The 20,149-nt window shown below is 42.6% G+C and overlaps 1 protein-coding gene across 12 annotated transcripts in view; it reads right to left on the bottom strand.

Annotated features, from left to right (window-relative positions):
* Positions 1-20,149, bottom strand: part of LOC108436881 (zinc finger protein 521) — a 198,844-nt gene that overhangs the window by 99,372 nt on the left and 79,323 nt on the right. For all 12 annotated transcript variants that reach the window (XM_037547194.1, XM_037547188.1, XM_037547198.1 and 9 more), the window contains 2 exons: positions 11,345-14,832; positions 10,844-10,928 (listed from right to left, as the gene is read on the bottom strand). In XM_037547194.1, coding sequence (XP_037403091.1) covers positions 10,844-10,928; positions 11,345-14,476 — 3,217 coding nt within the window. In that variant the 5' untranslated portion in view covers positions 14,477-14,832. The remainder of the gene's footprint in view (positions 1-10,843; positions 10,929-11,344; positions 14,833-20,149) is intronic.

The following is a 20,149-nucleotide window of genomic DNA, read 5'->3' as shown; positions in this document are numbered from 1 at the left end:
CATTCGTTAGTGCAATCACCTCTGTGCAGTGGAGTGTGGCTCTGTTAATAAGCAATTACACACACCTTCCTGCTCGATGGTTTATACATCTCTCTCTCCCTCCCTCTCTCTCTCTCCTTCACCCCCACTTCCTCTCTCGCTCATGTGGTGTGCACTGAGGGAATAAGGAGTGCTAGTGCCCACACGACTATGCTTAATGCTCTTCATTCTCCATTTTCTTTCTGCTCCTCTGCTTACCTTTGGGAGTACTGAGGCACCTTCTATTTGTGAGTATTGGAGATATACCTAAGTAAGGACACAAAAAATGAACCAAATGAATGTCAACGAATGTCAAATGAACACCAGTGATAAGCGAGTCCATGTACTTAGTATTTGGCACAAATATTGATTAAAATTTACCAATGTAAACGTCACAGACAGCAAACATAACAGTTTCCTTTTCATTGATATTGTGCTGCTTTTTCTCCACATTACATGTAGTTATAGTCAATTGAAAGACAACCTATTGTGATTGGCTGCATTATTGGATTAACTGTCTAGTAAACTGCTTCAAAATGCTCTTTCCCCCTTTTTCTTTTACATTAAGGAAAGGATATACGATGCAAGTCTGAGGTAGGGAAGCTAATGTTCACAGTGCCCTAACATTCAGGAATTCTAGAATGGGATTCAGGATTGTATTTTTGGAGATTTTGGAGATTTCAGTCTGCCCCAGACTCTTTGTCTCAGGGGAGCCCATATTTTTAAACGCCAGAGACAAGCACTTAGCACACTGGACCCAAACCCATTTAATGATAGGCAGGCAAATTATTCTTAGAGGGTGGAGGGAAGTGGGAGCATCTTCATTTCAAGAACGAGTTGCAAAGATGGGCAACGTGGCACTGTATGGGAGTGTTCATCATTTAAACAGTTTGGACCTTTAGATGTGGGTAGAAGTGAAGTAACTATTTAAGATGGGTGTCCTGGTGAGAGATACTGTTATTGTTTAAATGCATGTGTATTTGTATGTTGTATGTTCATATGAACAAAATTCATTTATTTCCTTTTGTCTACTTTTTCAGGTTGGGGTTAAAAGATGATTGGGGTGATGGGGATAAAAGATGACCTGGGCAAACACCCAATACACTATACCAATAAGAGTCCTTGGGCAAGACTCCTAACACCGCCTTGGCCTACCTGTGTACAATGATCAAATTGTAAGTCGCTCTGGATAAGAGCGTCAGCCAAATGCCATAAATGTAAATGTAAATAAATGTAAAAATGATTGATATTGTAGTGGATAACACGTCTGCCAGCTACACTGTAGACTGCAGTTCAATCCCCTGCATGGGTAAGCACCCTAGCCTATACCAATAAGAGTTCTTGGGCAAGATTCCTGACACTACCTTTGCCTACCTGGGTAAAAAAAAAAAAACAATCAAATTGTAAGTCACTCTAGATAAGAGTGTCTGCAAAATGGCGTAAATGAGGATTCAACAGATTTTATTTTCCTTTTTTTTTGGTTAAGATGTACACAAAGTCATTCAGGGTGATTTTATGTGAAACGCTCTGTTCTAGAGAAACGTACCATGTCAGAAATGTTCACTGTAGTGGTGATAGGAACCAGACGTCTGAGGAGTTTAATGCTCCTACAAACTCTCTCACAGAACTTTATTATGAAGGGTTATGAATTATTAAAGATTATCACTATTTTTTTTCATCATCAACATTACATACACAAAGTCAGAAGTCCCATGTACTTTTCCCATGTTACTTTTGGGAGTTAACTGGGACCTCGAGTACACCATTTCGTTCCACCTCATGTGTTGTAGACATAAATATAAGTAGACGTGGGTTCCCACCACCATCATTGTAATGAAAGTTTCTCTACAATGTATTATTTTACATCAGACCACAGGGGATTACTTTATTTATACCTCAGCGATGCAATTATGTAGAAAAATCAGTGGAATTTCCCTTTAAGGGTTTGCTAGGTCGTATCAATAATTGTGATACTACTGCATGATTTTGAAATGTAAGGAAGTAAAACCTAAAACAAACCCAAGGTACCCATTTTTATCCTGTATAATAATCATATGGCACATCCTATTCATCTCTTCAGCCTTGTATGTAGAGGACCACCCAAACCTTGCGGCACTGTCTTGATGGGGTGTATTTTTTCCCCCTAATGCCCCTCACTGCGATGTACAGTCAACACGTCATCACTCAAAACAAATCCCTCGGGACCCTCAGACAACACGGTGTCATGGATAATTTGCAGTCTCTATTACAGGCAACAAATCATGTCTTCCTCTTCATCTTTTTTTTTTAGATGAGATAAAGCCGGGGCATGCATGTAATGCAGATGTACACCACACCGTCCTGCGCAACACAAGAAGGGAGGCGGTGTGTGGTAGTCTGGAAAAAGAAGTAAATTTGATTAAAAGCAGAAGGCAGGGAATGAGGGAAGAGGGAAAAAGGGGGCGGAACCTCATCTCTTCTCGTTTCTCCTCTTCTCCTGTCTCCGCTCACTTGGTAACGGCCCATGTTCTGCCTCACACAGAGAGGCCAGCTGTACAGCAAATGTGCGCCCCACTCTGTCCCCTAAAACCCCCGTCGCCCTCCCACCCATCCGTCCAGGCCTCTCTCTCTCTCTCTCTCTCTCTCTCTCTCTCTCTCCTGGAGCCACGGACGGGCGGAAGCCTGTGCATGCTCTCAGTTTGGGCCTTGGCCACTTTCACCCCCAGCCCCCCCGCCAAAAGAAAATGCTCTAAAAGGTGACCCTCCAAATCAGCTTTCCCAGAATGCTGTTTCAAATTGTTTGTGAAAGTTCGCGACCGTCCTTCAGAGCGTCGCCCAACAGCTTGGCACGAGCCGCTTGGAAGGGGAAAAAAAGGGCGGCCTAGAAAAAAAAAGAGGGAATTTTCAGAGGAGAGGAGGAGCCGGAGGTGGGAGGGAGATTAGACCTTTTTTCCTCGTGCCCAACAACCCTCGCATCAGGGTAGCTGAGGAGTAAGCGAGAGGTTTCGGCCCAGCAGGAGGACTAGAAGGGAAAAACAGGCTCCTACGGAGCTTCTGGGGTCAAAGTTCACACTGTTGTCAAAAAAGAGGGGGATTCTGAGGCGCCGCCGTGCTGTTCGAGTCTAACCGGCTTATCTGTCAATGAAAGACCTTCACATTTGTCTTCGGATGATGTTTTTACTTTTTTGGCTCTGTTGTTTCTTCCAGCCCCCTCAACGAATTGCTTTGACAATATATTTTGTCATGTCTGACAAAACCCAAGTGCACATTTCATATTTTGACAGAATAATTGAAATGTACAGTTTTAACGCCATGAAAACTTCTTGACAGTAGCCACAAAATGCTGTTTCCACCTGTTTCAGAAATCCTAGTTGAACTACGGTTTTTTTCCTTCATCGATGCGATATATTTTGTTGGAGATTTATACGACTTGGAAGAAAATTGGATTTGTAGGTGAGCAAGCAAAACATCGCTGTTGTGGGATCAAAACCTCGTATCTCCAAAATAGTAACTTTACAGGACAAAGAAAAAACGTACTTTACTTTTAATGTAAATCAATGGAACCAGACATCTTTTCACGTCATTTTGGGCTGTTTCTTCTGATCTGTTTATCATGAAATTTACACATAATGTAAAATGCTATAGGCATTTTCAGATTATGTCAAAAAACAAACAATTACAAATACAGACATTCAAGGTTTTGTTCCGACAGCAGCAACATACACAAGTGTTTTAACGGTCTTTAATTGCTACTTATTGCAGCAGCTGTATATGGTTTCTTTGATATTAAGAAACCTGCAGTCATGCTCCAGGATGGTGGTGCGTTTATGATGGAGTAGCCACTTCATGTCCTGAAAATTGCTTTTGTTTGTTGTAGTCAAATTCTGTGAATTTTGCCCAAGATGTGCATCAATAACACTAGCGAACAAGTCTGTCATTTCCAGACCCTGCTTGATTTCGGGAAACAGAGTTAAGCTGCAATAAATGATGGATTGATGGCAGCACTACGCGACCCCTGGCTGCAACTTGAAACTTTCCTTGGCATTATGAGACTGCCTGATGCCGCTGGCTGGGAGTGAAAGTGCTGAAAACAGTGTGCAGGGTAGTAGAATTGTGGTAATTGGGGTAATTTGAAAGAACTGCACTGGCTGCCTGAATCTTTCAGGACAGATTTTAAAGTTTTACTACAAGTTTTTAAGGCTCTCAATGACCTTAAGGCACCCGCTTACATCACAAAATGACTATTTACGTTCCAGCATGTGATCTCAGATCTGCAGATACTGACCTTCTGCAAACACCTTCTGTAAAATACAGAAAACATGGGGAGACTCTTTGAACTGTTATGCTTCTAAACTCTGGAACTCCACCTTTTATTAGACAGCCAAGCTCACTTTGAAGAAACATTTAAATATGTATCTCTTTGATTTAGCATTTAATCAAAACTCTGCTATGTCTCGTAGTATTAATCTTTTAATTTGATCTGTCATTTTCTTATAAGATTTTAAATTAGTACACATAATTTCTTGTACTACTGTTAAGCTTTATCACCTGTCCGTAAAGCACTTTAAGCTGCAACCGTCTTGAAAAAAAAAAACTCTACACATAAAGATTATTATTCTTATTATTTCTATTATTATTATTATTATTATTATTATTGTTGTTGTTGTTGTTGGGCATCCATGCTAGACTAAAGGTTAACCCTTGCTACACAGCTCTTTCATCTCCTTTCCTCTCTATATAGTTCCCTTGACTCATATCCTAATTTCCTTGACTCACAACCTGCTGATGTCCAGGTATATCGTTTTGTCCGGCCTAGTTAGCATCATGGGTTTGTCATTTACAGAATATTTATTGTACATTCTGCACTCATTTCACACTGTCAGGTGCTGCCGTTTAAGAGACTAAACAATGACATTATATTCCAATGTATATAAGTCATTTTGATGAACGACAATAAAGACCACTTGACTGTTTTATCTCAGCAGGGCTGTCTTTGTAGTGAGCTCTGTACTGTTTTCAAAGCAGAGGGTTCCTAAACATTCCCTTTTCACCACGTAATGCTCGCTAGCAGCTCAATACAGTCATAATAGTTTGCATCACGTCAACCGTGCCCTTGTTAGTCTGAGTCATAGTCATGGGCTCTTTATTATATTAAAAATACCTCAGCCAATTCCTATTCCTCTGGTCAAGTGGCCACTAGGGTCCCTGCCAAAGTGGTTAAATGTTAATTAATATTTGTCCAATGTTATCTTCTTTTACAGCATGTGCCTTTTCCAAGAGCATTGTGTCATGCCTCAAATTATATGTTCAAATCTGATTAAAATGAACTCAAAAAACAGACATATAACTGTGTACGAGCCATCTTCCCAGACAAAACTCTCAAAGCATTAACATTGAGCTTTTGTACGCTTGTATGGTGAAGAGACAGAATGTATGCTGAGCCAATGAAGGCCTTAATAAACAACTTAAACAAACAAGGAAGCCAACGATTGCTTTGATAGCAGCAACAGCAGCTGAGAGAGGCATAAATCCTGCCCTCTCCTCCTCTCCTTCTCTTCCTCTTCTCCTCCTCTCTGGTGACAAATCAAATGCCTTTGGTCGTGTGAGTGGGCCATGCCAGCAAACTCCAAACTAAAGAGAGGCCAGCTGTCTTCTGGCTCGCTTCAAAATTGCTCCTTGGTCGGTGGCAATGACTTTTTTCCCCTTTCTTTCTTTTTTTCGTCTCCTACAGCTCGATAGGAGTATCACATCGAGTCCCTGATCAGAGCGACCAGCTGTACGGCAAATGTGGATGGATCCATCTGGACCTCGAGCGCTGCAGGCTTCACTCCCCAGGCATTCGGGGGCTACTGGCTCAGGCCAAGGCCACATTCTCCCCCTCCCTCCCACACACGCCGCTATCCTCACTACCAACCTGATTAGGATGTTATAAGTTTCTTCTTCCAACATAGAGCTGCATGCATTTGGTGCTATTTGATGGCTTATCAATAACCATACGTCTTCAAATAGACTAGGATTACACTGATTATGATAGCTGATCAATCAAAAGTGAAAGAAATGTTGATTTTTATTGTGGAGGTGCCATTTAATCAGAAAAAAAAAACACTATATAATGCTCTATAATGTTTACATGATATATGTGGTTATTCCTAGAAACTGCAATAAACTACGAGAAGAACTGGGTCAATGTGACGTATATTGCTTCACAGCACCATGAAAGAAGACATCGCTTACTGACCAGACAGAACTTCAAATAATGGTGTTAGTGCACGGCCCCTGCAAACTCTGCCCTAAAACAAACACACAAAGGTCTTTACCATGTTTAAATTAAATTAATGTTCCTTCCTTTTATGTTTGTGTTAACCATTTGAAGCACTGGCAGGCAATCTTGAAATCTGGAGGTGCTGCAACCCCCTAAGCACCCCTACTTCCCATATCCCTGGCCCTCACTAAAGCATGCCAGGGTAATGACAGTGAGTTGTGAGGTCATAGGGAAGACAAGTGCAGTGGTGGAACACAAACCGCATCACTCCCTGCGTTTCTATAGCCACCATGTCTCAGATTAGACTCTAAGGACTTACTTTTTTTTTATTCTGTTTTGTGCTGGCTTTATGTGGCATCACATTGTCTATATATAGAGTTATCGGGGTGAATCAACAGCCATAAAGCAGGGAGCGCAGGGTTGGGAACAGCACCCCAAAGAGCGGAGCGCCTGCTCCATTACCTACGCTAATAACGGCGACAGCTGAGCGGAGATGACCCCCGGCCTCCCGTTTCGCCTCTCCTGTGCAGATGGCCATTAAAAGGAGAAAGTGTCCCCTTTTTTCAAGGGAGAAGGCATTTAGAGCCTTTTCCAAATGAGGCCTTTGCTTCCTCCCCCACTTACGCTTTTCTGGCACACGCTGGCTGTGAAGTAATTACGGTCCAGTCCAGATTTGTCCCCTCCACCAAACACCCACCCACCCAAACTGTAGGAGGGAGACTGCAGTGGAGGCTGCGGAGTATCAGGAGTGCATTAGGTCCATGCCAGTTGGACGCTGACTTTCAGCCATTTTGAAATGGAGACGGGTGTCTGGTGTGGCTGCAGTGAGAGCACTCTTTCAGGACTGTTTCTTTAACAGTTGTCACTTTGCAAAAGTTCAGGGGGTCAAATCTGTACATATGCACATTCAACTTCTACTGCCAAATGCATATTTGGAGGCGTTTGTACATCCAAATTGATTCCAATAAGCATACAAGCACAATCACCCTCTGCTTACCCAGAAAACATTCCCACTGAACGGAATGAACCAAATCACCATGCAGGAAGACCAACAAGGCACCAGGACTGTTGATATATAGGCACAACTGTGGACTCCTTCCTCTCTCTCTCTCTCTCTCTCTCTATATATATATATATATATATATATATAAAAAAAACACAATATTTTGCATCTGCACTCTATTTAGTTCTGTGTAATGTACTGCTTATGTGTGTTGCACCACGTGGCCTTGTCCTGAAGAACAAAATTTGGTTCCAATATATGGTTCCAACATTTGGTTCCAATATAGACCACTTGAATGTGGGCTCCTCACAGTCCCACTAGTCTTAAGGACCAGTGTGGGATCTTCACAGATTAGCCAGTCTTTGGGACAACTATGGGCTCCTCAGAGATTCACCAGTCTTGGGGATGAGTATGGGTTCCTCAGAGATTCAATAGTCTTGGGGATGAGTGTGGGCTCCTCAGATATTCACCAGTCTTAGGGACAACTGTGGGCTCCTCATAGATTCACCAGTCTTAGGGATGAGTGTGGGCTCCTCACAAATTCACCAGTCTTAGGGACAATTGTGGGCTCCTCATAGATTCACCAGTCTTAGGGACAACTGTGGGCTCCTCATAGATTCACCAGTCTTAGGGACAACTGTGGGCTCCTCAAAGATTCAATAGTCTTGGGGACGAATGTGGGCTCCTCACAGATTCACCAGTCTTTGGGACAACTGTGGGCTCCACACAGATTCACGAGTATTACGAACAGGTTTGGGCTCCTCACAGGTTTGACAGTCTTAGGGACAAGTGTGGACAACTCAGAGATTCAATAGTCTTTGGGGATGAGTGTGGGCCCCTCACAGACCCACCAGTCTTAGAGACGAATGTGGGCTCCTTACAGATTCACCAGTCTTAGGGATGAGCTTGAGCTCCTCACAGACCCACAAGTCTTTGGGAAGAATCTGGGCTTTTCACAGATTAACCAGTCTTAGGGACAAATTTGGGCTTCTCACATTTTCACCAGTCTTAGGGACAAACGTGAGCTCCTCACAGACTCACCAGCCTTTTTCATAAAAGTAGGCCTAGTCTATGAGAGCACCATGAAATGAAAGTTAACTTTGTTCCAGTCTGTTGAGCTCCCTTCCCAACGAAGGCACCAGATAATTCAGACTAATGAAAGATCCACTAAACAAACCGAATAAATGAATGAATTAAGAAAGAGCGAGAGCAGAATTCAGAGAGCCATGGACCGCCGGCAAAGAAAAGCGTGTCTGTTTCAATTTTGAATCTTTCCCTCCAATATTCCACCTGAATACCAATAGCAGATGCTGTGGGTGTGTTTGAATATTTAGAGCCAGGAAATAAAGTAAGACTCTCTTGGACAATCTCAGACATCGATCAGTACATCAGCATAACTGCATATTTTAAATCGATCGCACACTTCACAAAAAAGGACTGGTCAATAAGCCAGAGCTTAAAACACAACTTCACATACTATACATGTATCAGTGTTTATTAATTTAATGTATGTAGAGATGGAGTTATGAAGATAAAACACAGTAACACATAGGGCCAGCTGCAAATGCTAAAAGTTCCTTGATGCGATTACAACATGCTGCAGAAATGAACATTTGATTTGCTAAGACTGCAGCTTAGCCCTGCATATTGACTGATATATTGATATTGAAGAGGTGCAGGATTTACAAGGCACAATGAAATAATGGAGCTGCCAACAACTCGAAACAAAACAAAAACAGAGTTCAATGATAAAAAAGATGGCAGTGTTAGTGAATGATGTTTTTTCCCAACAAAACAGGCTTTAAGGGTATAATTCTACTCAAAAACAATCTGTAAAATAATAAGCATGTACAGCAGCTATATCATGACATATCTTGCACTGTGCAAGATATATATCTGATCCCGTTATTTGAAATAATTTGATTCTGTTGTTTAATTGAGTGCGATATCTAACCAGTCACATTTCCAATATCTCTACACATTTTTCCCACATTTTGTGCGATCCTTCTTCAAATGCATGTGCATGAGTTATAGAAATGCAATTTCTATAAAAGGTTTTTCCATGCGCATTCCCTGGTCATTTAGGCTTTGTTTTGCATAACGTAAAACAAAAAACTTAGTACATCAGGCCAATAGCGTTTTAATTTCTCCTGTTTTTTGGCCATTTTGACTACAAATGTAGTCCTCCAGCTACATTACTGTTTACTGGGTCTTGTCTGTATTCTGTTCATAATGTCAACATTTGGGTGCTCATTTGAAATGCAGGTCTTGGATGGACTGGGTGATCCTGAAAAGGATTAAACTTTGCAATACCTATTTCAAGGGGCAAGACATTAACACTGTTAATATGTTCTATGATGTTGATTAATGATAACAAATAAATAAATTCTCCTATAACTTCTAACCTTCTTCACTGTGACTGCCTTTCAGCCCAATCTTACCTTCCTCAGGCCCTTTTCCAAATCAGACAACTCTTGACCCTTGAAAACAACCCACAATAGCAAAATTCATGCTATTCTCTAACAAAAAACGCCCACTCACCACCCAATTACAGTCTTACCCCCTAGCACAACATACACAGATTAGACAGTACCAACAGTGCAAATATTGAGAAAACCTGGCTTGGTGACTCACAACACAGTAGCACAGACTTTCAACATGCTTATCCAACATCAAGGAAAGAGCAGGTTTGTTGTTACGCAGTCTTCTACTAACCCTCTGCACAAATCCTGCATCTGATTATGGTGATGACAGCACTCTCCCAAACACTTAATTGCTAGTTCGTTGGGTTAGTGTACCTCTGTTTATAAAGCTTTTCTTTATCTGGTGCAATGCAATTTTCACTTCACTACTGATTTCACTTGTTTCTAGTATGGATTTATTTATAATACTTCATTTGTAAATACCCTCCATGTCTCTCTTCATCACACTAACCCCAGCTAAAGTATTTGATTCTATCAAATCTCAGCTACCCCCGCCAGTCTATAGTTTCCAGAGTCATTCAAATTGTGTTGTTTTTAGAATCTTTCAACACAAGGTCACCTTCCACCTGTATTTCCACATGTATTTCTGTGCAATCAGCAGGATAAATAAATTCATCAGAACCGCTGCAGAATAAATACATCTTAACTACAACTCTTTAACTACTCAGTCTCAAATTTTTCCTTTCTCTGTCCTAGACCTTGTATCATACTTGTCCTCAGGCCACTTGCACAGAGAGGTACTATAAAAGGAAATACACTCTTACCTTTCCTCCTCTGAAAAAGTTAAAATGCATTAAACATACTTCACCCAAAAATAGGCTTTAATGCAATTCCAATTTCATATGGTCAGCTTAGGCATAGACTATAATGGGCGCTAGGTGCCGATGTGCAGTTTTTGGCCTTCAGTAACCCTGAAGACAATGAACTAGCTGAGTTTGAAGGCTGCTGATTAAGTTAGCATTGTGTTTCCCGCACTATCTGCAGTATATTTCATCCATTTTTTGTGGGTTCATCATCACAGACTGGTAAATCGATGGTAAAGCTGGTGTAAGATCAATGGTGTAAAAGACAAAGAAGAGGGAGTATTCTGAAACTTACCAATCATATGGTTGGCCACGTGAACCTGAATGTCCCATTCACTGTGGAAGACCATCTGACACTTTATGCACTGGTATGTTTTCTTCTGATCAACAAAAGAGAGATAACAAAGTTCAAGCATGACCTATTTATGCTTTATTATCAATACATATATATTTTCACCTTTACATGCATTAGACATGGTGTAACAATAGGGTGGCCATATTTTGGTTTACAAAAAAGAGGACACTGGGGCAGAAGGGCAGCACATGGCAGGCTATAAAAAGCAAATACTAACATAAAGCAAAGCCAAGTTACACATTTTAGGCAATTTAAAAATCCTGGCTGTATGTGCTTTTTAGGTTCCAAAAAGAAGACATCCTGGGAAAAGAGGGTGTGTGGTCACTCTATGTAACATCAACATCTACTAAATGCTATTTCTCTGAATTGCATTGACAACTAATAAAAGCACATACTCAACAAGCAGAGTAGTATAATATACATGAGTACAGTAAGTCGTACCTCTTCACTTTGTGTTGGGCTCACCCTCGGCATGGGTGATCCTTGAGGAGTCCTTAGCTGACCTCCACTGCCCTCTCCTGTCTGATCCCTGTGCACTGTTGAAAGATGTGTCTGCAGCTCTGCTTCTGACTCAAACTTCACATTGCAGCTAGAGCACCTTGTCTTGGCTGCAGTGGACGATGTTGACGAAGAAGATGACGTGGAATAGGAGGTACTCTTTGCCTTTACCCCACCAGGGCTCAGACTCTCCCCATGGCTCCATCCGACAGCAGAGACAGTGGGTGTTTGTACCCCGTGCTGCTGTTGCTTTCCACCATTTATGGTTGGGCTGGAGCTCTTGCTACCAGCAGCACTTACACATGAGGCACACAGACCATATGGCAGTCCATTGATGTCGAGCTTCACCAAGTCCTGTTTGGAGCGGAACTCCTTTAGACATGAAGCACACTTGAAGAGCTTTTGGCTTTGGTGATGCTGGTGGTGTGTGATAGCAGAGCGACCACTAGGGTGATTGGTGGACATGGCTCCAGTCTTCTGCATGTGGAAGGTGCCATGGATCTTGAGCTCTAAGGTGGAAGTGACAGTCTGCATGCAGACCACACAGCGAAAGCCAGTCAGAGAGTTCCGCAAATCAGGATGCATCTGACAGTGCTCCAGGAAGTCTTCCTCACTCTGCAGAGGTAACTTGCAGATTCGACAGCTGCCTGTGTCCAGGCTTTTACTATGAGTGACTTTATGCTCTGTCAGAGTAAGCAGAGAGGGGAAGCGCTCTCCACAAATGGGACACATGTAGTGTTTGACAGGTCCCAGATGGGTCTGCATATGCTCCCGGAGCCCAGCCTCAGAGAAGAATGTTCTAGAGCAAACATTACACTTGTGGCTCCCCTTGATCATTTCTGCCTTTTTCTTGTGTATAGCACTCTCCCCTGGGCGGATATTGTGATCACGGAGCTGGTGATTGGTCAGGAGGGACTCCATGGTGTAGGACGCCCCACAGATGTCGCAGCTGTACATGACCTCAGAGGAATCAACATCCTCTTCACTGCCATCATGGCTATTGTGAGACTCCCCTGTGCCCGCTCCTCCATGGCTATTAGTGAGGATGCCCTGCAGGTCTGTCTCATCTTTGGCAACTGAGTCGCCACCTCCACTTGTGGAGCCATTGGTGCCACAATTCTGGGCCTTACCCTCAAACACACAATGCTTCTCACGCAAGTGACGTTCAAGCAGGATAATGGCATGGAAAGCCTTGTTGCAGAAGCGGCAGTTGTACTTCTTGCTATGAGTGGTAATGTGGCACTGTAACTCCACTTCTGTGCCAAAGGACTCACCGCAGAAGATGCAGCGGTGCACTCGGCCCTGGTTTTCCAAATGACTGTGCTTGACGTGCACTTGAAGGTCAGTCTCATGTCGGAAATCCCAGTTACAAGAAGTACAGCGGTAGATCTTCTTCTCATTGCTGTGCTTGACTGCAAGATGGAGCTGAGTTGACACTTTAGAGTCAAATACTTCCTGGCAGAGAGTGCAGCGAAAGAACACAAATGTGTGCATGTCAAGCAGGTGCTTCTGTAGGTCATCTACTGATGTGAACTGCTTGTCACAACTCTCGCAAATGTAGTATGTGGAAGTGATAGTGAAGTGGACTGTCACGTGCTTCAACAGAGCCTCCTGGTTAGGAAAGTCTTTGTTGCACTGCGGACAGCTGAGCTGTGGCAGCCCACAGTCAAGGTGAGTCTTCAAGTGCGTCTGGAAAAGATCTAGACTAGTATACTTAGCACCACATTGGTTACAGATGAATTCGCTTGCTGAACGGGAAGAAGTGCTGCCCTGTTTTAGAAGTGTGGCCTGCTCTACGGATATGGGAGATGAAGGGCTGAGTGCTCTGTGGGTTCTTCTCCCATTGTTGATGTAATTCAGGGCCAGGGGGATGTTCTTATGGTTCTCTTTAATGTGTTTGTTCAACTTCAGAACACTGTTGAAAATGGGAGAGTTGGTGCAGTATGAGCAGGAATAGACCTCCACAATGGGATCTTTGGGAGTGACTGCTAGAGGGGAGTCAAATCGCAAGCTGCCAGAATCACAGTGGGTCTGCCGGACATGTTCTTCTAGTGTGGCCTCAGTCAGAAATCCCATGAAGCACTGGGGGCAAAAAAAGGCATTGCTCTCCTTAGCGACTGGGCTGGGAAAGCCATGTGAGCAACGAATATGTTCCTGCAGAGCATTGAGGTCTCCAAGCATCTCTGGACAAAAGTTGCACTGCAGCAGGGCATCAGACAGGCTAGCAAGTAAGGCGGAGGGATCTTCAGCATTGTGGACCTGTTTCAGATGCTCATTCAAGTTGAACAAAGATGGAAGGACCTCCAAGCAGAACTGGCATGTATGGGCCTGCTCTGGTTTGTCCACATGCATGGTCTTTAAGTGGATCTGAAGAACAGCAAGACTGGAGAATACTTGCTTGTTGCAGTAGATGCAGCTGTATGCTACTTTTGGCTGTTTGGCAGGTCGTCCGCAAATATCCGTGGCATGCTGAGCAGCACGCTTTCTTCGTCCACGGGCTTTGGGCACAGTAGGAGCAGAGTCCACCATGGTCGAACTGTCAACAGAAAGGTTTGAGTCCGGAGTAGTGCTTGAAACAGATGTGTAACCCACAGTCAACAGAGAAGGACTATTGCTGTGGTTACTGGACTCTGGCAGTTGGTGGACATCCATGTGGGCATACAATTCCTCTACAGTGGCAAAGTGCTCAGAACACACAGTACACGTGTTGCCCTTTCGGTCTCTGCCATGCGCTTGGTCAATGTGGCTAAGCAGAGTACCCTCATCACTAAATGGCTCATGGCAGTAAATGCATTGCAGACCAGGCCCCAGACTCCCTTCCTCAGGAGGTGAGCATTCTGGGTGGCACTCTGCAATGTGCTTCTGGAGCTCCTCAGGTACATCAAACCCTTCTTCACAGCGGCTGCATTTGCGCGTTTCCTTCAGCTTCCACTCCTCCATTCGAGACAGCCCCGTGCCTTGAGCGTCCTTTCCGCGTTCATGCACCTGCATGTGTCCATGCAGGGAACTGGAGGACAGAAACCCTCGGCGGCACACAGGGCATTTATGGGGCTTGTTTGCAGCGTGCGTCTTCATGTGGATCTTAAGGTGATCACTGCGCGAAAAAGCAGAGTCACACTCACCGCAGTGGTACTTCTTGTCGCCAGTGTGGAGCTTGACGTGTCGGTCACGGCTACGCTTGTGCTTGAACAAACGGCTGCAGAAAGTGCAGCTGAAGGGAAGCTTGTCACTATGGCTCTGTTCGTGGCGCTTTAGGAAGCTAAGGCGACTGAAAGATTTGTCGCAAAACTGGCACGGGTAGGGCAAGCCAGGGCCTCCTTCATCCTCACCAAAATCGTAGTCATCACCGTGGGCTGGAGATGTCTGGTCTTTGCTAGATGGTGAAGAGGCAGGCCAAGAACAGGAAGGGTCATCTTCTAGATCAGCACCATCTGCACAAAAACACAAAAGAAAATGCGTTTTGTTGCAAATGCATACAAATATATACCCCTAGGCACCTGTAGCATTTCTAAAATTCAGTTCTGTCTTTGGCAAGCTGTACTAGTGAAAAGATATGAGCCAAGCGCAAGGGCACACAGAATGTAAAAGAGAGCGAGAAAGAAAGAGGGAGAGAATATTCAGTTAGAATGACAAAGTAGATTCCATAATAAAGGGTAGGAAATTAACCTTGTAGGTGGCCACTGAATGGCAATACCCACTGAGACAGAAAAAGCAATTTCTGACATTTCCATCCAGCAGCAAGCTGGGGTGGTAGGAAGGGGGTTTGTTTAGATGGACGCCTGGCATTAGGTAAATTACAACACTTTTACTTTTTAACAATTGCATTTATTCTTCTTGAAAATGACAGGTCTCCAGGATATTGTTCATTAACATTCACTTATACCAGTAAGGCTCAACAAGAATGCCATGAAACAATAAAACATATCAACGTTATGTCTACAATGAAGCCTACTGGTCATATAAAAGGTCTCATGACATCATGACATCAGGCTAAAAGATATTAACTACACTATTGCCCACGTTATGAGAAAAAAGAAAGGCAATATGTCAAATGTGTCTATTCTACAAAAAAAAAAACAATTTTTTTTTTTAGACATTTTTGACAAGCCCTCACATTAATCTTAACCTTAGGAAACAGCAGTCAGTGAACACAGTTTAACTGTTTATTTTTTGCTATTTGATGTTTTGCTCAAGTTTGACCGTCCACTTCTTACTTCAGCCCAAGTCTAAGTACTGTGACCTTCATGCTTAAATAAAAGTATAATCCTTCTGAACTGGGGAAAAGAGACAAGAGGCAAAACTAAGAAAAGGAGAAAACAAGGGAAAAGGCGAGATTTATGAGGCATCTGCAGGAAGGCATAAAACTTGGGATGTAATCTGCTGTTCATCCTTAGACTGGCTTGGCTTCTCCAGCCTTTTCAATTGTTTTTTTTTTTTTTTTTTTTTTAAATGCAGCGCTCTGCCTTCTGTCAGGATAACATGCCCTCTTCGATCACTTAACCCACTGTAGCATATCTTCAGGAAACAGATGAGGTCACAGGTCAACCCCCTGTTCCTCAAACTGCTGAAAGAGGCACATTGATGGGCTACCCTTGTAGCGTCCTCTTGCCGGAAACCTCCCACCCCGGGCAACATGCCAGCTTCACACAATCTCACCCAAGGAACACATTCTGACAGATTTTCCTGTTTTTTTAAGCATAGCTGGCTAAGTAATATATAGTTTAGCAGAGCTGTACAGAAAAGTGTTTTCAAAGTGCTCTAAGAGCACATGAAAAAAAAAATTAAAAAGAAAGAAGAAAAAAGATCGATAGATTTTGAAAATGGACAGACAAAAAAATACTTCAACTCTTGTTGTCTGCTTTTGAGAGGCAGCTAACTTTAACCATGTTATTAGTTATTAGGGGCACATTTACACAATCCTATATTTCTGTCTACCAGCTATATATTATATGGGAATTCCATAAAATTTCTACAAACGCAGTCGTTCAGTGCTGTCATTCAAACTGTTTCAGTCTGAAATAATTAATTGTAAGGAAACTTTCCAAGACCTATTTACAGTGATGATAGGAAGCAGGGGTTACAATGGCTACAGTGCAAATATAGCCAATTTATTTACTATACAACACCAGTAAACCTTTCTGTCTGAGTTTTTATATGGAATGTTGACATCGATAAAACAGTGCCAAATACGAAGCAAAAAAGCAATCTTTGAGGACTATTTTGCCTTACAGTACCCTGTATGTTCCTATCCACCATGAATGAACTTTAAAATGAATTTTAAAACAAATATGACCTCAAATCTATCATAAAAAACAGATCATTCATTGTTTCATAATCATTCCATGCTGCTTTCAGAGAAGCTTTAGAAGTTTGGTTCCTATCACTACCACTATGAACAATTCTGGCCCTGCAAGTTTCTCTAGAACAGAGCATTTCACAACAAACCACCCTCAATGACTTTGTTTACATCTTAACCATTTCATTATGAAGAAATTTTGGAAAGTAAGGCACTCAAATACCTCCATATCTGCTATTAAAAGTCTTCAAAGCTACTGAAAGTTAGAGGTAGATGATCTCGAATTTGTTGCTGAATGATAAACACTGAAAGCATTGCATGTTGACTCTTCTTCTTTGGGCCATCCTGCTGGTCAGAGTGAACCCGCCCCCAGACGAGTGTGTGAACACCAACTGAAGGGAGCAAGGGCAGCCTCTGGAGAGCTGAGAGGAAAAGAGAGAAGCTTGTTTTCCTCTTTCTCTCTCCTCCTCATCTGCTCTCTCTTGCTGGCCTTGTGTTTTTCCCCCACCTCCCCTCACCCTGACGAGAAATGTCCAGACCCAGGACGGCCTGAGTAAATAAAAGTGAGGGCCTTCTTTTCCAGCGTCTCACCTCTCCCCCCTTCCAGCTCACGACAGCGGCCTGTGTGCGCCTGCCAAAGGGGATGCTGGGTGCTGCAAACCTCCACCCATCAGCTGAAGGCCCTGCTTTGTTGGGCTGCCAAAGCCTTCCTGAGAGTCCCCCCGGCCAACAGCCTGCCTTGGCCTGGGAGGAAGACCTCCATCTTAGGGCCCTGACGCTGCTTCGTGATGCAGACCCCCCCCCCTTCCCATTTTTCCTCTTGCATGTTAATTTTTTTTGGCATACAGTGTGGCCTAGCTCTCCGAGCAAAACAACACATTTGTTCTGTTCCACACAAGGACAGCTGGATACCCGTTTGACATCTGTTTCAGCATATTTATTGGTAGGAGAGCGCTTGGGAGGAGACCGAATAGGTGTATAACAGTCTTGCATGCTCAGCTGCTAACGACAGACATGTATTCTCTCTTGGTTTGCTCAGATTAGGAGACAACAAACGGGTAAAAGGACCCTGTAATCACACCGCATTAAAGCGAACCGCTTACTATGCTGAGAATCGGGTCTTAATAACAGACTCCATAGGACACAGCGTGCTGTGATGTATTGTTTTTGAACCATTATTGAAATATTGGTTACACTTCCATCCGACAGTTAGGAAATACTGTTTAAAGTTTGGAATCAAGGATTGTAAGAGTAAAAAAAAACAAGTGCATTGTATAAACCACAGGTTCCAAAGGTGAAAATGCTTTGCATTCCTTTCTAATTGCATTCAGCGTTTTTCATTACATTACCATTACTGTGAAAATGCAAAGGTTCTTTCAAATATTCACACGAATTTCCATTTTTTTAGTATCTATCCCCCTTTTGCTTTCATGACAGTGTGGAAGTTGAACAATGGCTGGAAGTTGATTAACTCAAACAAGCCGTTGATGAGTAGATCAGATCATGAACGTTAATGAATGGAATAAGCCTGGAAAATCTGACCCTTTTCTACAAATTCTGAAACTTTTGGTTTATTTCCAAGTTTAAATAAAAAAAAAATCCCAGATTTTCAACGTGAATGGTCGTATGTCTCTGCAATATTGATACTGCTGGAAGCTGCAACATGCAAATAGCCCTCTACCTAATCACAATGACTTTTATCGTGTACTGTGAGCATGCTGACCAAACCAAGAGAAAATACATGTCCTAGCTCAGCTCCAGACAAGTGTTTCTGTAAGTCCTGTAATAACTAAAGGTATTCATATAATCCAATAAAATAAATATTATTATTTTGGTGGGAATAATACAGGCCAGTATTTAAATATATCATTATTTATTCAAATAAAACATGTTTATTACATAAAATAATTATCAAGACTACTATAATAGTCATGGATGGGCTGTTATTAGACTTATCGGTCACTATATGTATAAAACTATCCATCCATCCATCCATCCATCCATCCATCCATTTTCTAAGCCGCTTCTCCGTCAGGGTCGCGGGGGGTGCTGGAGCCTATCCCAGCGGTCATCGGGTGGAAGGCATGTATAAAACTACTATTTCCATAATGCAGTTTAGCACAAAGAACATTTATTTATCACTATTTTTTTCTCTCTATTAAAGCCTCTGTACTGTTTGTGTTTATAATGCATGTTACAGCAAAGAAGAGAAGACTCTGTCATTAATCTGTACTGGTGTAACAATAATGCTAAATTGAACTGAATTCTATTGCAATGTGTATTACATTCGCTAAATGAAGCAGCAAATTCGCAAAACAGCATTTTGTCCATATCGCTGGGCTCTATTAAGCTGTGGAGCTTACTGCTGAACATGAAGCAGAAGAGAAAGAAAGAGACATGTAGAAAGAGGCACCAGACGAACAGGGTGTTGCTCTGGGCTGTGAGAGAGTTAATGAGAACTGCCGTTTGCTAATTACCGCACTGTTCAGTTAAAAAGTCCTCTAATTCCTGGTCTGCGATTGTGACTGAAAGGATGTGAAAAAACAGGTGAGAGAATCACATTCGGTGCACGAGTTCTGTGAAAAATGACACCTTAACTGGCGGTGCATACGTGTTCCGGTTCACCTACAGTTTTGTTCCTTCTGTCGGTACTGCAGTCTAGGACAGTGAGTGCAGATCTAGAGCAGTATGCATAACCATGAGCTTAAAGCTGTCAAAGCCGTCAAACTCAGTAATGACTCATCTTAGTTTATGACAGCGATGCTAGAAGTCGGGACAATCCTGACCGTGCCTGAGTGTACTTACTTACATCTTCTAAAACACCTCTAACCATCCCTGTCTTAGAGATAATGAATGCGGTGTGATTTCATCAGCAACTTTCATCTCCGTAACTGCAAACATGCGGCTCCTCATTAGTCCTTATCAAGTGGTACACGGGCACTTGACCTGAAGGAATAGCTGCAGTATGTACAGGTATTTCCAGTCATGTTACACCCGATTTGACTAATTAGGTTCCTTTTGTTAAACAGGTGAGCTCATTAAATCAGGTGATGGTGAGCAGGGTTGGAACAAACATCCATGGATTCTGCAGCCATGAGTAGCCCTAGCTGAGTGAACTTATAACGGTAACACACACACACACACACACACACACACACACACACACACACACATATCTTCTAAGCCGCTTCTCCTTCTGGGTCGCAGGGTGTGCTGGAGCCTACGTTAACAAAAAATATGCAGTAGCAAATATAATCAAACTGAAGTGCATGAAGTGCAAGAACACTCTAAAGCAGTGGTTCTCAAACTGGTTCCCCCAGATAATCAATATAAGTGTTTTCTTGCTCAAAACGCTGCTTTGTGAGACTGAACATAAATCTCTGGATTTTTTACATATCAAATAAATGCAAAAACATTCAGAAATCATGTAATTATCATGTTATTAACAGAAG

The sequence above is a fragment of the Pygocentrus nattereri genome, chromosome 2 (assembly GCF_015220715.1).
Source record: "Pygocentrus nattereri isolate fPygNat1 chromosome 2, fPygNat1.pri, whole genome shotgun sequence".
In the NCBI taxonomy this organism is placed as follows: domain Eukaryota; kingdom Metazoa; phylum Chordata; class Actinopteri; order Characiformes; family Serrasalmidae; genus Pygocentrus; species Pygocentrus nattereri.
The sequence above is the reverse complement of the archived record's forward strand: the minus strand, read 5'-3'. Positions and strand labels throughout refer to the sequence as shown.